Genomic DNA, 15,452 nt, shown 5'->3' on the forward strand with positions numbered 1-15,452 from the left:
ATACAAATAAAATATAAAAAGATCGTATCACATTTCATTTTTTTACATTACTCTTCCGTATTTACAATCTATTTTTGTTTTCTCTGTTCAACTAGATCTGTGCCTCTTCTCTTTACTGGGAGCGAGCTTTCACACTGTAGTTATAATAGAAAAGAAAGATGGCATTGTATGTGAAAAGGACAATCTATAGACTTAATAGAGAGTATATTTAAATAGAAAATGTATGCTTTCTTTTTTTCAACATTTAAGAAATAAATAACAAGTTTATAAACTTCAATGGGAATTGAAGTGGGTCGGTCACGTGATCAAATCCTGTGAAGGCCGAAGGCCTTCTCAGAAGATTTGATCACGTAACAACCCACTTCAATTCCCATTGAAGTTTATAAACTTGTTATTTATTACTTATATATACATTTGAGACAGACAATTGAATATTTTCGAATTTAAATTATTGCACTAACCGTCCGTCGTAGATTTTGAAAAATAATCGGCTTGCATGGCGGTTACGCTTCGAATTCATTAGGCTAAGGAATCTATTTCGAAGGGAATATTTTGTGAAAGCTACTTGTGATCAGTAATAGTGAACAGATTGTTTTCTGGGAATATTTTATTCGTGAAAAATGATAATTGATGCTGAAAAGGCATAAGAAACATGTCCGAAGTTTGATGATAAAAAGTTGGAGGAATTTCGGTCGCTGGAAAGGGATGGATGGATCTGATGGACTGAGACACTTGTCCGAGCCAGTTAATTTGAAATTTGATCAAAAACATTCCACGGTTTCAGTTACTAAAGGCATACTTATCGTAAAACACTGATAAACACGGAGACACTGGCGACAGCTTTACATTGAACTACGAAAACGCCGGGTGTTTGGCAGCTGTTCATGGCATGATTGCAAAGATATTTTCCAACAGATTTACACATTTATCGTGAGTAAAATTTAAAGATAAAATAAAAGTTTATCATGAAAATTTAACCAAAGGTCTTTCCAAAAAATAAGGATGAACGTTAGAGACTATGCAGCTGACAAAAGTGAAGAAAAATGTAAACAAACGCTAAAAAAAAGTTTTCTCTATGTACACAGGTTGAATCGATAGCCCCAAAACTGTATGAAATGAAATACTTGTTTACATTTAAAATAAAATAATTATCATTTTACTTGTGCTTATTTTATTCATTTTTATACATGAAAAGCAAGTAGAGCAGGTCATTTTATAATTTATGTACCGGTAGATATTATTGCGCCGTGTGATTAGGTCACGTATTGACCTCTGACCTCTGACAAACTTCATACAGAATTGAAGATATTTTCTCTCTGTATGTTTATATAATGGAGAGATACCACAAATGTATATATTATCACATATAAAAATCGTTTTTTTTTTTAAATTCATAGAATAAATAATATCTAGTGAAATTTATCCCTTACAAATTATATTTATTCTACCTATAGTTAAAAAGGTCTTTGTTAAAGGGACTTGGACGCATTGGCTCAACTCCAATATAAGGATAAAGTAGTACTTTGACTGAAACAATATAAACATATTCATACATCACTGTATATTGTAGTAATATAGTAAATATTTCTACATTCCACACATGGATTTACTGTCGACCAGGGACAGGTCGACGGTTGACAGTTGACACTTTCCATATGATATACTGTCGACCGGGGACAGGTCGACGGTTGACAGTTGACACTTTTCGTATTATCTACTGTCGACCGAGGACAGGTCGACGGTTGACAGTTGACACTTCCCTTGTGTTCTAGTGTCGACCGGGGACAGGTCGACGGTTGACAGTTGACACTTTGCATATGTTCTACTGTCGACCAGGGATCGAGAGGTCGACGGTTGACAGTTGACACTTTTCGTATTATCTACTGTCGACCGGGGACAGGTCGACGCTTGGCAGTTGACACTTCCCTTGTGTTCTAGTGTCGACCGGGGTCAGGTCGACGGTTGACAGTTGACACTTTTCATATGTTCTAGTGTCGACCAGGGACAGGTCGACGGTTGACAGATTACACTTTTTGTATTATCTACTGTCGACCAGGGACAGGTCGACGGTTGACAGTTGACACTTCCCTTGTGTTCTAGTGTCGACCGGGGACAGGTCGCCGGTTGACAGTTGACACTTTGCATATGTTCTAGTGTCGACCAGGGACAGGTCGACGGTTGACAGTTGACACTTTTCGTATTATCTACTGTCGACCGGGGACAGGTCGACGGTTGACAGTTGACACTTCCCGTATATTCTAGTGTCGACCGGGGACAGGTCGACGGTTGACAGTTGACACTTTGCATATGTTCTACTGTCGACTGGTGACAATAAACCTAATCACAGGTATTAATGCTAGACTAACCCTAATCACAGCTATTAATGCCAAACTAACCCTAATCACAGGTAATAATGCGAAACTAACCCTAATCACACCTATTAATGCGAAACTTACTCTTTTCACATTAATAAATGCCAGACTAACCCTAATCACAGCTATTTATGCAAGACTAACCCTAATCACAGCTTTTAATGCGAGACTAACCCTAATCACAGTTTTGAATGCGAGACTAACCAACTGTCAACTGTCCCCGGTCGACAGTAGAAATGGTTAAATGTCAACTGTCAACTGTCCCCGGTCGACAGTAGAAATGGTTAAATGTCAACTGTCAACTGTCCCCGGTCGACAGTAGAAATGGTTAAATGTCAACTGTCAACTGTCCCCGGTCGACAATAGAAATGGTTAAATGTCAACTGTGCCCGGTCGACAGTAGAAATAGTTAAATGTCAACTGTCAACTGTCCCCGGTCGACAGTAGAACCGAATCACTACTTTTATATAAATATAAGCTTCCGCATAGGGACTACATACCCTTATATTGGAGTTGACCCGACGCATTTTCAACTAAAATATTTTAAATTTATTTTTCCATTTTTTATGTTCACAAATACTTCATTAACGTAATTTTGATTGATTATCAAACATTTGAATTTCAGTTATCGAGATACAAGACCAATTTAGAGCTTCAACTTTATTATGTAATCAAAGCCCATACCATGTTTTGTTTACTTTGGTTTGATATACTACATTTGTGATACATGTTCGTTCAAAACATTTTTTTCAGGAAAAAAAATTAATTCTTAATACGATTAGACAGTTTGTAATGCTTTGCTGAATCTTCTTTTGTTATAAATATGATATTTTCTATATGTAAACAAACACAAGACACGGTCCTTGTTTATATAATTAAGAGTTTTAAGTTCTGTATCTCCTATGTAAATCAACAAATGATGTTCAAATTTTTGCTAATCATTTAATTAGGCATTGTAAACATTTAAGTTGGTTGAAAAGAATATAGTTGAAATTGTGCCCATGTCCCTTTAAAGGTCGAACCGTTCCTTAAAAAAAACTGGTCTTACTTTGTATAACATCATAATTATTGATCCCCTGGAACTTTAAACTTCAGACCACAAAGCTCGCGACACCGCACATTTTACCTGTTTATTTATGTTGTCAAGAGTAATTTTATTTTTAAAACGGCAAACAAATAGACAGGATTTTTAATATCATGAACTAAAAATCTGCTGAATTAAAGGTATGTAAGAATCAAAATTAAAGTACAATTCTTTCTGAAATATCTTTAATCATTTTTCTTTTGAATTAACCTCAATTTCGTAATAAAGTTAATTAAGAAATAGTCAAGATCTCCGTCCACAACGCATCATTGATTTTTTTTGAAATTTATTTTATCTGGGATGGAGGTATCAAAACCATCATTAGTAAGTCTAACTTACTGTGTTACTTTTCAGTTACTAATCATGCTTACATCTGACATACATACATGTGACGGATTTATTACATATTAACGCATTGTCTGAGTATGGGGTTACACAAGGGGTAGAATTAAGCAGAAATGAATATTCTTTTATACGTGTACGTTAACGAGATTTGCTCCTCAGCTTTTCTGCAGATTTTGTCTTGGTCTCTATTTGAAAAAAATTCTACAACAATGCTTTAGATTTAGCAATAAATTTTGATTCTGTAAGGCTAATTGAACTATATATACAATATTAACCCCATAGTTAAATTCCATACCGTGAACATTTTTTAAGAAGAAAAGATAGTGAAATGATCTATGCTGGTTTAATCATATATCAAATTGCCTTTCATGGATTCTATCATCATGTTTGGCAAATTTATCAAAATTAATATATTTTGAAAGAGCTCGAAAAAATAGCCCAATTGAGGCTTATAACTAATATAACTAAGACTAGATGTGTATTTCAGTAATATCTAAAAATTAACATAACTGATCCCCACTTTTTATTTCAATTTCTGGATATACAAGGTTGTTTTAAACAGTCTACGTGCATTCTAGAAATAATAAGCTACAAATTTCAAATGATATAACTGTTTTACAGATACATGTAGAATATTAAATATTTTAAATCTCTTATAATTAACAGGATTTTCAAAGCAATGGATCTCCAACGTAATGCCCAGACAGTTATTCAATGTGACCTGTGTGAGACTGCTGGGGTACAGATGCTTTGTGATGTCTGTAATGTCAATTTATGTATAAATTGTATTGGAAAACATGTTTCTGATGGCTACGACAAACACAACGTGGTTCCATTCAAAGTACAGAAATCAACCTTGATTTTTCCAAGGTGTACAATACATCCTATCAAAAGCTGTGAGTTACAATGTAAGGATTGCAACATTCCCATTTGTTCATTTTGCTCGGAATCCAAACAACACGAAGAACACGAACTCTTACCTCTTTTAGAAATGTTTGCTGCAAAAAAAGAATTCATTGAAAACGAGGAGAAAGAATTAAAGAACTATGTTTCCTCAACATATAGAACAAGGGTTATTGAAATAGAAGCTGAGATGACCAGGATACATGGCGATTATGAAAAACTTTGTGAATTTGTGACAGAACGGGGAAAACAATGGCACAGAATGATTGAAAAAATCACTAAAGAAATGCTAGATGAAATTAATGAGATGAAGAGCAGACACCAGAGTATTCTGAAACAACATCTCGAGGAAATCAAAATGATACAGTCTCTTATTGACCAAACACTGCTTAATATAAATGAAATCAAGGAATCTAATGATGTGGCCGTGGCTGTGGAGTACACCTCTAGAGTCAAAGAATTTAATAAATTTCCCCCCAAAATTCAAATATTCCTACCCACCTTTAGTCCACAATATATAGACGCTGGACTGGTTCACAAATTATTTGGATCTTTAACACCTTTACTTGCCAAACGAGAAGCGGAAAGTTACAGACTTCTGAATCCTGAAGCCACAGCAAAGGCACTGTTGGAAGAATCAAAGCTGATCTCTTCCATAAATACTGCAAGCACAAATCTTCGCAGTGTAACATGTCTTAAAGAAGAGGAATTCTGGACATGTTCAAGGGTCAGTGGTTTAATACAATGCTTCAGCACGCAAGGCTTACTCGAATCTTCTGTCAAAACCAAATCCAGAGAATCTCCAAACGATATAGCTTTGACCAGTGAAGGAGATTTGTTATACACGGACTGGAAAACAAAAACCGTGAATAAAGTGAAAAACAAAAAAATAAAAGAAATGATTAGAGTACAAGGCTGGATCCCTAACAATCTCTGCGTGACCTCCTCTGGCGATCTACTGGTTACCATGTACAGTGATGATAAAACAACTCAATCTAAAGTTGTCCGTTACTCTGACTCCACCGAAAAAGATACAATCCAGTTTGATGATGAGGGTAAACCACTTTATTCTGGAAACAAGCTCTCTAAATATATCAATGAGAATAGAAACCTGGATATATGTGTGGCTGACTATGGAGCCGGTGCTGTAGTGGTGGTCAATCAGGCTGGAAAACTCATGTTCAGATATACTGGCCACTCCTCAACTATTAAGATAGACCCATTTAAGCCAAGAGGAATCACAACAAACAACCATTATCAGATCCTGACAGCAGATTACGAGAACCATTGCATTCACATCTTAAGCCAAGATGGACATTTCCTCGGTTACGTAGATGATGTGACAACCCCATATGGTCTGTGTGTGAACGAAAGTGATTATCTCTTTGTTGCTGAGGATTATACAGGAGATGTCCTGAAAATTAAATATGTCAAGTACTAGGAACTAAAGAATAATCGACTTTGCACTGAATGACTTAACTTAATATACTGTCAAAGAAAATCATGTAAAAATGATAATCTCTTTGTTGAAGAGATATTTACGGTGAATGCAAAGAAAATCAATTATATCAAGCACTAGTCGTTAAAGACTTACCGATTATGCACTCATTGCATTTTCTTATATAGTAAGAGAAATACATGTAAAAAAAGAACTATATTTCATTTATTTTTCTTACCATTTCTAAACTTTTGTATAATTACATATTTCCGTGAGGTCAAATTTTCGTATTTTGAGGGAAAAATCTTGGTTCATGGGGATTCGATTTCTTGAATGAAGTATTGTTGATTAATTATGCATGTTATATTTTACATTTCGTGGTGAAGATGAATTCGTGGGCCTCTTCATACCTCAATTACACCGGACATCAACCCTAACAAAAATTTGTGATTTAACAGTATTTTAAAGGGAAAAAGTATCACCAATTCAATAAAGTATCGTATTGGGGCTTCCTCTGAGTGTCAACACACGTACTTTTAAGAGTTATGTTTAATGTAAAGTGTGATCTTAGTTCAATTTAAAACCAATACTCAAAAGAAAATCAAGTTGTAAACGAAATTTTATCTACATATGGTAAACTCTATATGGGATGTATATCCAAAGTAAAATCATAGCATTCTTTTACTCTCCAGCCAAACCATTAACTTAGAAATAACAGTCGTCATCGGACAGACGTATCCAGTTTTGTTCCCTAAATGTTTTTTTTTATGGGAGAAAACGGATCGGACTACTGAGTATCATATAATATCAGACTGATTTGCCTAAGTTGTGTTGATCATAGTGTTTTCTTTTGTCCAAGGTGTAATAGATTCGATTGATAATAAGTTGACACTTGTTACGCTTTTATTATAAAAGTTTTACATTTTTTATTTCATGAATGGGTCTATAAGGCTATACATGACAAAGTTTTTTCAATAATGATAGAAAGTTTCATATACCGGTATATTTATCTTAGGGAATAAAGGCCTTTTGCGCAGAGGGCCGACTTTTACAGATGACGGCTAACTTTTACACTAAGACAAAGTACAGAAGCTCTGATTGTTGATCCTTTGCAATCTGTACATTATATCTCGAAAATTTTAAATTTTTCCTGTACCATCATAAATCTTTATATTGCTAAAACATTTTTTTTTGTTATGAACAAGAAACATACTTCTGAGCCTTTTATTCAATGCATTATCCGATTAAGAATCCTGAAAAGTGAGAATAATAGGAACTTCCAGGATGATTGTTAGTCCCTCCTATTGATGTGAAACCTGCAGGCGCATTATACATCCTGACGTCAACTTCGTCTCCAACTTGAAGCTCTACAATTGTGTTCTCTGACTTCTTCAACCAGGAGCCCTTCCACTCAATGTACAAGTATCTCACAATTTCTCGGTTCTTCATTATCTGTACTCGAAAGAGATCTGGTGCCGTTTTAGGAGTGTAAGGGCCTAATGTGAGAGTGAAAGAATACACGCCTTGAACGGGGGCGGTAAATACACCAGCTGTGTCGTTGTAGCCATTACCCCTGTTAAACAAGACTTTGTCGAACTTCAGAGGCCCCTTTTCCACTTTGACATCGGTACTTAGGCTGGCGTGGAAGGCGACCACCTGCCTAGTACCTGCTGATGAGCAAAAAAGGTATGAATAATTAAAATATACCTAAGTTTGATTACATTAAAGCTTACTAATATGTATATCTCGACCTTTGCAATCGAAGAAAATTGGCATTTATGAAAGTATACATGTTTTAAAAAAGAGAATCACAAAATCACTGTTTTATTTGCTGGGTTTGCCAGGACATCAACGTTGATGTCACTGACATATCCAATAAACTAGGCAATGGTTCCTTATACATGTAATCTTTTCATTTATATTTAAAATAAAAATATTAATAAAGTAAAAATAAATACTGTATAGAAGCATTAAAACACGAGGCATTCCCTACAATTACCATAGTCGCTCTCCAGAGACGTCAAACAGAAAGAAGGAAGAGAGAGGTTAATAAGAAAATTAGGCAGTTGTCCGTTCACTTTACGAAACTTACATTTGGTTATAAATATAAAAAAAAAATCAACATACTTAACTTTAAAGCGCTATAACAGAGAAAATGGGAATGTGAATAGTATTTCAAGACTTCCATATGGCGAATCACGAAAGGTATAAAATGAGATTCATGATTATAAAGAAAACTTTCAAAAGAAATGTGAAATGAGAATAGTGAAAGCTTTCATCAAATACCAGACATGTGATAATTATCTCTTTTTCTACTTACCAGTTTATTTGTCAATGAATAAATCAAATTAAAAAAAAGATAGCAGAAGAAAATTCTGACTCAAATCCAGATGTGAATGAATAACATTAACAAATGAAAAATTTGAAAGCATGTATAATATAATCAACACAAAATTAAACTAAACTGATTTTACTGATGACATACCTGCTTGAATATTTTTCATCTCCGTTTCCAGATTTTGTATTCTGGTTTCCATTGTTAAGTCATGTGTTTTAAGACAATTCTCATACTGGGACAGAGTATTGGAACAGGAGTGCCTGTCTCCAGACAAAGACCCAGTTACTGCGAGGACAAAGAAATTTAATAATAAAAAGTAGCCAGGAATCATGTCCGTCTTCTGTACTATCAAATCAGCCAGACCTCTGCTTCTTGCAAATAACTGGCTCTTATATAGAGCTTACATATATCAACATCATTACTTTGAAAGGGTTTCAGCCGCTTAGAAGATAAATTACCGATAGTTAACCGATCAGTTAAAAGCAATGCACGAACAGTAGTTAATCCATCACATAATTATGATATCGTGATAAGAGCAGAAAAAACAGCTATGAAATGTGTTGAATGTTTTAACTGCAATTGCTTGTGTCAATCAAAATAGCATCAATATTTGTATTAACTGAATATGTTCTCCATTACAAATAGTGTTTGAAAAATGGACCTCCTGGAAATTCCAAATCAGATGGGATCAGAAATGAGATGAGACCAAATGGAATCAGATACCAAAACCTTTGGGCAACACCATCGGTTAAGTAAACAATAAAATAAACTCAAACAGCACAAATTTGACCTGTCACACCTGCCGTGAGCCCTTTGTATTGATCAAGTAAATACACATTTAAAGACAATGTTGTTACCTGCTTTGTCAGCTGGGACTATGTTAAGGATGCGGTGAGCATTATATTGGCCAAAGTAGGAATACTCTTAGACACTAAATGACCGCCCATAGTCTCGAGATTTGTCAAACCGAGTACAAGTGCACTGCCGTAAGCAGACATATTAGAACATGTGCAAAATCATATTTCGTAATTTCAGAATGTTTCCAACAAGTCTTCCGAAAACATGAAAAGAAAAACTTTTTATTTCATTTTTTCAACCAATGCTAATTTCAACATTATGATACACAATTTTTCCAACGATACCCTTTAAAACAAATGTGTATCTATAGCAATATGTCAAAACTTTTGATGGTATAATTGAAAGCGGTAGAGCTTAATCGGCGTCCTGTTATTTTATATTTTTTGAATATACTTCTGTGGATTTCTTTTTTATACTTGGATATATATATAATAATAATGCACTGCCTATTAAAAGAATAACTAAATACTTAAAATCAGCATACCGAAACTTGTAATTATTTTAATACAGTTTTAGTAAATCATCCATTTAAATCATTGTTTGAAAGCATGAAAAATAAAGCAGTAAGCTTAAGGGACGATTATGATTTGCTCATTTTATGTCATACTCGTACATTTATGTATTTTTGATATCACATGGAAATCCTATAAAATGTTGTTTACATACATACATTGTTCATATGTATATTTCTAAGTTTGACATGGACGTATGTCACTAACAAAATATATAAATTAAGAGAAAAAAATAAAAACACTGTATATCTTCTATTAGTCTTTCAGATCGTTTGATGCATAGAACAAAAGGAAAAACAGCACTCGAAACTAAAGTTTTGTACCCCCAAATCTGTTATTTCCAAAATAATCAAGTAGTAATAATTGGTTTGCTTGTCTCAGTGCTGATGTTTATGCTGAATTAAGAATCCTGCAAAGTGTGAGCTGTAGAGGGTTCCAGGATATGTAGAGTTTCCTCCTATCTGTGTGAATTCTGCAGGAGCAATAGCAACCATGGTGTGAACTAGGTCTCCTTTCTGAAGCTCTACCAAAACGCTCTCAGACCTCTTGGTCCATTTGCCTCCCCAGTCTATGAATAAATACCCAATAGTTTCTTTGTTTTTCTTTATATACATTTGAAAGTAATCCGTCGCTTTTTCAGGCTGGGGTAGGCTTATTGTAAGCGTGAATGAATAGACGCCATCGACGGGTGCGGTAAACACACCAGTGGTGCGGTTGTAACCATCACCCTTGTTGAGCATGACGTTGTCAAATTTTAAATGTCCCAAGACGGGTGTGACAGATGCACTAAGACCACAGAAGAAGGACACAACTAGGCTTGTCTCTGTTAATAAAAGATAAAAAAAAAAATAACATGTCATACAAAGTTTTAAAAAGTATACATCTTGATCAAACATTGGTATGAAAACTCATTTTCGCAAATATTCACAGAGGAATTTGAATTGCTTTTCCAAATATAATATAGAAACTTTTATCATTTCTATTATCACTAAGAAGTTAAATTATCCTTAAGGCTATTTAAATATCTTCATATTCTGTATTTAAAAAAAAGAAACTGCGTGATTTACCCTTGTGGATCTTTTTCATTTCAGTTTCGAGTGAGTGAAGCCGGACTTCCATTGCTGTGTGTTGTGTTTTGACACAATTTTCATACTCAAATAATTCCAAGGAACAGGAATTCCTGTCCCCACACGTCGACCCAGCCACTGTGACGATACAGAAAGCCAACAAAGAGAAGTAGAGAGCCATAGCTTCTGTTCCCCTGATTTAGTCTTGATATTGGTTTTCGTGTGTTCTCCCTTTTTATAGGAAAACAGCAAATCACACGAGAGGGACACTTCAACATTTTTACTCTACGACCACTTAAAACTCATTACCCTTAGTGACCATTGACTCTATACGGACACTTAAAACACAACTATCTCAATTTATTATCATTGACCTAAGAAAGGATAATCTTATTTACAAAGAGGTAAATTGTATAACAATTACTTAATTCTTTCTTTAGTAAATTACGGTCAATTCGATTCGTTTATCATATACGGCTATCTTTTTAATGAAGTTGAAAAAGTGTTAGAAAAGTCAAGCAGATAGAATTTGAGAGGATATTGACCGTAGTCTTAGGTCAAACATGTGAGCCATTTTGTGTAACTCTATGAATTATTTTATATTTTCTTTAAAGACAAGAGTTAAGTATTGAACATTGTTACTTAATAAACCCAAAGGAATTTATCACAAAAGTTCACCAAAATAAATATCACAAAAACGTAGAATATCTTTACAATTTATACAACATATCACAAATTTTACCAAAAACGATGTGACCTTTCGCTGTTTACAAACAAAAATAGACCATAAATTAGCATATACTTTCCTTCAGGGAAATAATTTTGGCATTGAATATGGATATACTTAAAAACTCTATGGAACATTTGGAAAATTTAAAAGTACCAAGTTTTACCAAAAGCAATAGCATTTAAAAAAGTACATCTTATCAACACTTTACAAAATTTTTACCAAGATCAATGACAAAAACATAAAAGCAAAGAATTTTTTAACACTGTATACAACCATTTCCCACGATAATTTAAAGCCCATGCTTTATAACTTTTTAAACTTATAAACAAATATTTTTCAATAAAAATGGAAACCATAAATATCTTTTCCTTACTAGCTGCTTGTCATAGGTAATTTGCAAAACTAAATTATTCTGAGTCTATAGACATGTACTCTGAAGTTGATCTTAAAAAGATGATTGAGTTATCTTACTGACAATATCTATGTTAAAAAATTTTGTCTTCTTAGAAGTAGCTGGAAATCTCATGGGTATGAACTGCGCCATTTTATTAACACATCTATTTTTGTACTCACGTGAAACAGAATTTGTTCTAAAAAGAAATTCTATATTAGAAAAAGAAAAATACTGTGGCCTTCAACTGGACACTTTAAAATATATATATTTATATATATATATATATATATATATATATATATATATATATATATATATATATATATATATATATATATATATATATATATATATATATATATATATGATCGTTTTTGAAACTGTTTCTAATTATGGCAGAAAATTTAAATGAATTCCCTTAACCGTTTTTGTTGTTGTCTTCAGACTAACACAAGAAATTATTTTGATGGACATACTTTCCCTAAAAATTCATAATCACCTAATTAGGATATGTTCGGTCGGCAGGGGATGTTCACCTACCTCTGATGTTTTAGAGGTCCATGTTTGCTCTGCCCCTATTTTGTATATTTTAATGGACATTTCAGCTTGAATAATGTTTGTTATTTCCATATATTTCATTAAAAGAGAATTTAAAGATCCCCTTTAGCATTATATATATATATATATAGAGAGAGATATATTAATATATAATTATAAATAGATATATATATATATAGATCCATTTTCCGGCCTGCAATTACTTCAAATTTCCAAGTTGTACTTTCTCTTTTAATAACTGCATGTAAAATTTGAAAGTAAAGTTAAAACAAAAGGTACATCCAGATTTATATTTAATGCTGTTCTTGTGAGCCCACCATACAAGGAAAGGATGCAGTGATTTCTCTAAAAATGGAAAAAATGATTCAGTAAATATTCTAGAAAATTTGAATTTTGTAAATTTCATGGAGAAATTAAATGAAGCAGATGAATGATATATTCAAATAGATATTTCATGAGTTTCAGTAATAACTGAACATATTATCAATTATTGCTGTCAGCCAATACGTGGACAAGCATTGACATTGTCAAGATTCATATATTTAATAACTACGGTTACTTGTTGCTAGTTGTTCATACTTGTTCATAACTATAAAATTCTGTACTAATCAAGATTGAAAAATTTACAACCTTGGTCAGGTTACGTGAGAAAGGGGCCATTTAAAGGCATACCATCCATACATGGGCGTACCTTTTGTTTTAACCATACAATCCATGTTCATCGTATACTTCTTTGTATATTTTGAATAAAATACTTCTTAAACTTAATAACATACGATCATCAGTTTACTTTAACTGTTTAAAAGTGCATAGGCACAGTTAACATTTTCTGTATAATATCACAACGTATATTTTATGATAAAGTTTCACACGAAAATAAATAAAATATCTTATTTCATCTAAATGTTATTGAAATTTTGAATTTTTGGACGGGTCTGATTGATACATCCTTGCACTTTCACAAATTTTGATTTTTTTCTTAATCCTTATATTAGGAAAAGTGACAATCTTGTTGTGTATATAAGAAAAATATTAAAACTTTAATCCAGAAAAAAATATTATATTCAGAGTAGAAATGTTCGACAGAAAAAACCCCTTCACAGGTTTTGTCATTCCTTTATGTTTTTAGATGTTTGGCAGTAACTATATCCATTTCTTTCCTTCATTAAGGATTGAGTCCTCTCTTTTTATGCGCCCGGATCGATAGATCCGAGGCGTATATTGTTTTTGTCGTGTCTGTTTATCTGTTTGTCTGTTTATCTATTTGTCTGTTTGTCTGACTGTCTGTTGTCATCTTTAACCTTCGCCATAACTTTTGAACCATGAGAGACAGAGACTTCATATTTGGTATGCATACTCCACCAATAAAGTTCTTTTAAATGACATCAAGGATAATGGCCTTGTGACTTTGACTGTGACCTGTATGCTAAGAATAACTTTTTCGAACTTTCACCATTACTTTTGAACCATGAGAGATAGAGACTTCATAGTTGATATGATTACTTCACTAATAAAGTTCTTTTAAGGTAGGATTCTTCTCATATTTCTTGTATTTAAATATAAATGAAATTTTCACAGAATCGAGAAGACAATATCAGTAAGTGATAGTATCAGTGAGATTAAATTTGACCGTTTTATGTTAGAGGTAAGGTCAGGTCAAGGTCATTATCTTTTTCCTTGACATTATGAATAAAAAAAAAATACTGTTGCCAATCATGTGGTGCCTACTTCTAATTCAAAAGTTTAAAGATTGTTCCTTTTGCATAAAAAGATATTACTATATCGGGTCTGTAGCATGATATCACCAAATTTACATAAATAATTTAACTAAGTTGGATATTGGCCAATCCGAATTGTCTCTGCTTTTCTTAAACTTTTAGGATATATTAGTTATTTTCGTATGCTTCCTAAATTTAACTTTTTCTTATTTTCACATATAATAAAGTTGTCTTATAAATGTACAAAATTATACAAAAACAAAAAGTTTTGATCGTTTACTATCAGAGAAAAAATACTTTTTATGGATTTTTTGCTCAAATATGTACTTTGATTGGAAGCGTTTAAAAGCTTACATAGTTCTAGTTTGTTTGCAAAATCATATTCATTTGATATATTTTGAAAGTTTAGTCCCTTATTATTAATTTAACTTACATTTGAAAATTTCTTCAAGTCTTTGATTGTGTAAAAATTATAGCTAAATTCATTGTTCTTTTATAATTTATGGAGGCAGAAAAGAAGATATTTTCATACGCCACCATTCCGCCAAAAATATAGTCCCTGCTAGTTTTCAAATGCAGTTTACCATTTCTATTTAAAGTTGTACAATTCTGATGAGGAAAGAAAAATAATGTCTTTTAAATCCCTTACACCTAAATATTTAAGACACATAAGCAAATATACTTTGAATATTTCATCTAGTCAGAAACCAGAGAAGAATCCTACCTTAATTGACACTAAGGTTAATGACTTTGTGACCTTGACTTGACTTATCTGCTAAAAATAGTTTATTGAACTTTGTTGCCGCCGGGTGCATGTTGTTTCACAATAATATTTTGTTTTCCCATTGTTTGGGACTGTTTTCTTTTCCCGAAAATATGAATTGTTCATGTCTTAAAAGTTTTCATTAGTTTCATTTAGAAACATTTTGCTTTGAAATATATGGTCGATTTTTTACAGATCACTTGGAAATCCTTTCAAATGTTTACAAACATACTTTTTATGCCCCCGTAACGAAGTTTCGTGGGGTATATAGTTTTTGTCGTGTCCGTCCGTCTGTCTGTCTGTCTAGCTGTCTCTCTGTCTGTCTCTCTATTTGTCTGTTTGTCCGCAAAAACTTTAACCTTGCCCATAACT

The 15,452-nt window shown here is 33.1% G+C and overlaps 3 protein-coding genes across 4 annotated transcripts; 1 reads left to right on the top strand and 2 right to left on the bottom strand.

The window, feature by feature from the left end:
• The first annotated feature begins 4,480 nt into the window (after positions 1–4,480).
• LOC134264206 (uncharacterized) lies at positions 4,481–6,145 on the top strand. The gene has a single exon (XM_062746502.1). It carries the CDS (start codon positions 4,481–4,483, stop codon positions 6,143–6,145), a length of 1,665 nt encoding a protein of 554 aa, XP_062602486.1.
• A 1,187-nt stretch (positions 6,146–7,332) lies between these two features.
• Positions 7,333–8,830, bottom strand: LOC134264202 (collagen alpha-2(VIII) chain-like). Of its 2 annotated transcripts, none has more exons than XM_062746499.1 (2): positions 8,628–8,830; positions 7,333–7,809 (listed from the first exon to the last, which is right to left on the bottom strand). In XM_062746499.1, exons 1-2 carry the CDS (start codon positions 8,809–8,811, stop codon positions 7,379–7,381), a joined length of 615 nt encoding a protein of 204 aa, XP_062602483.1. In that variant the 5' UTR covers positions 8,812–8,830; the 3' UTR covers positions 7,333–7,378. The 2 variants fall into 2 exon arrangements, with proteins under 2 accessions (XP_062602483.1, XP_062602482.1); XM_062746498.1 differs by having other exon boundaries at positions 7,333–7,812.
• Positions 8,831–10,227: 1,397 nt separating this feature from the next.
• LOC134264207 (heavy metal-binding protein HIP-like) lies at positions 10,228–11,138 on the bottom strand. Its single transcript, XM_062746503.1, has 2 exons — positions 10,918–11,138; positions 10,228–10,673 (listed from the first exon to the last, which is right to left on the bottom strand). The coding sequence occupies exons 1-2, from the start codon at positions 11,096–11,098 to the stop codon at positions 10,228–10,230; spliced, it is 627 nt and encodes a 208-aa protein (XP_062602487.1). The 5' UTR covers positions 11,099–11,138.
• Between the last annotated feature and the right edge of the window lie 4,314 nt (positions 11,139–15,452).

This window comes from Saccostrea cucullata, unplaced genomic scaffold (genome assembly GCF_032062105.1).
Source record: "Saccostrea cucullata isolate Sc308-1 unplaced genomic scaffold, CSIRO_AGI_Scuc_v1 ctg565, whole genome shotgun sequence".
Lineage (NCBI taxonomy): Eukaryota > Metazoa > Mollusca > Bivalvia > Ostreida > Ostreidae > Saccostrea > Saccostrea cuccullata.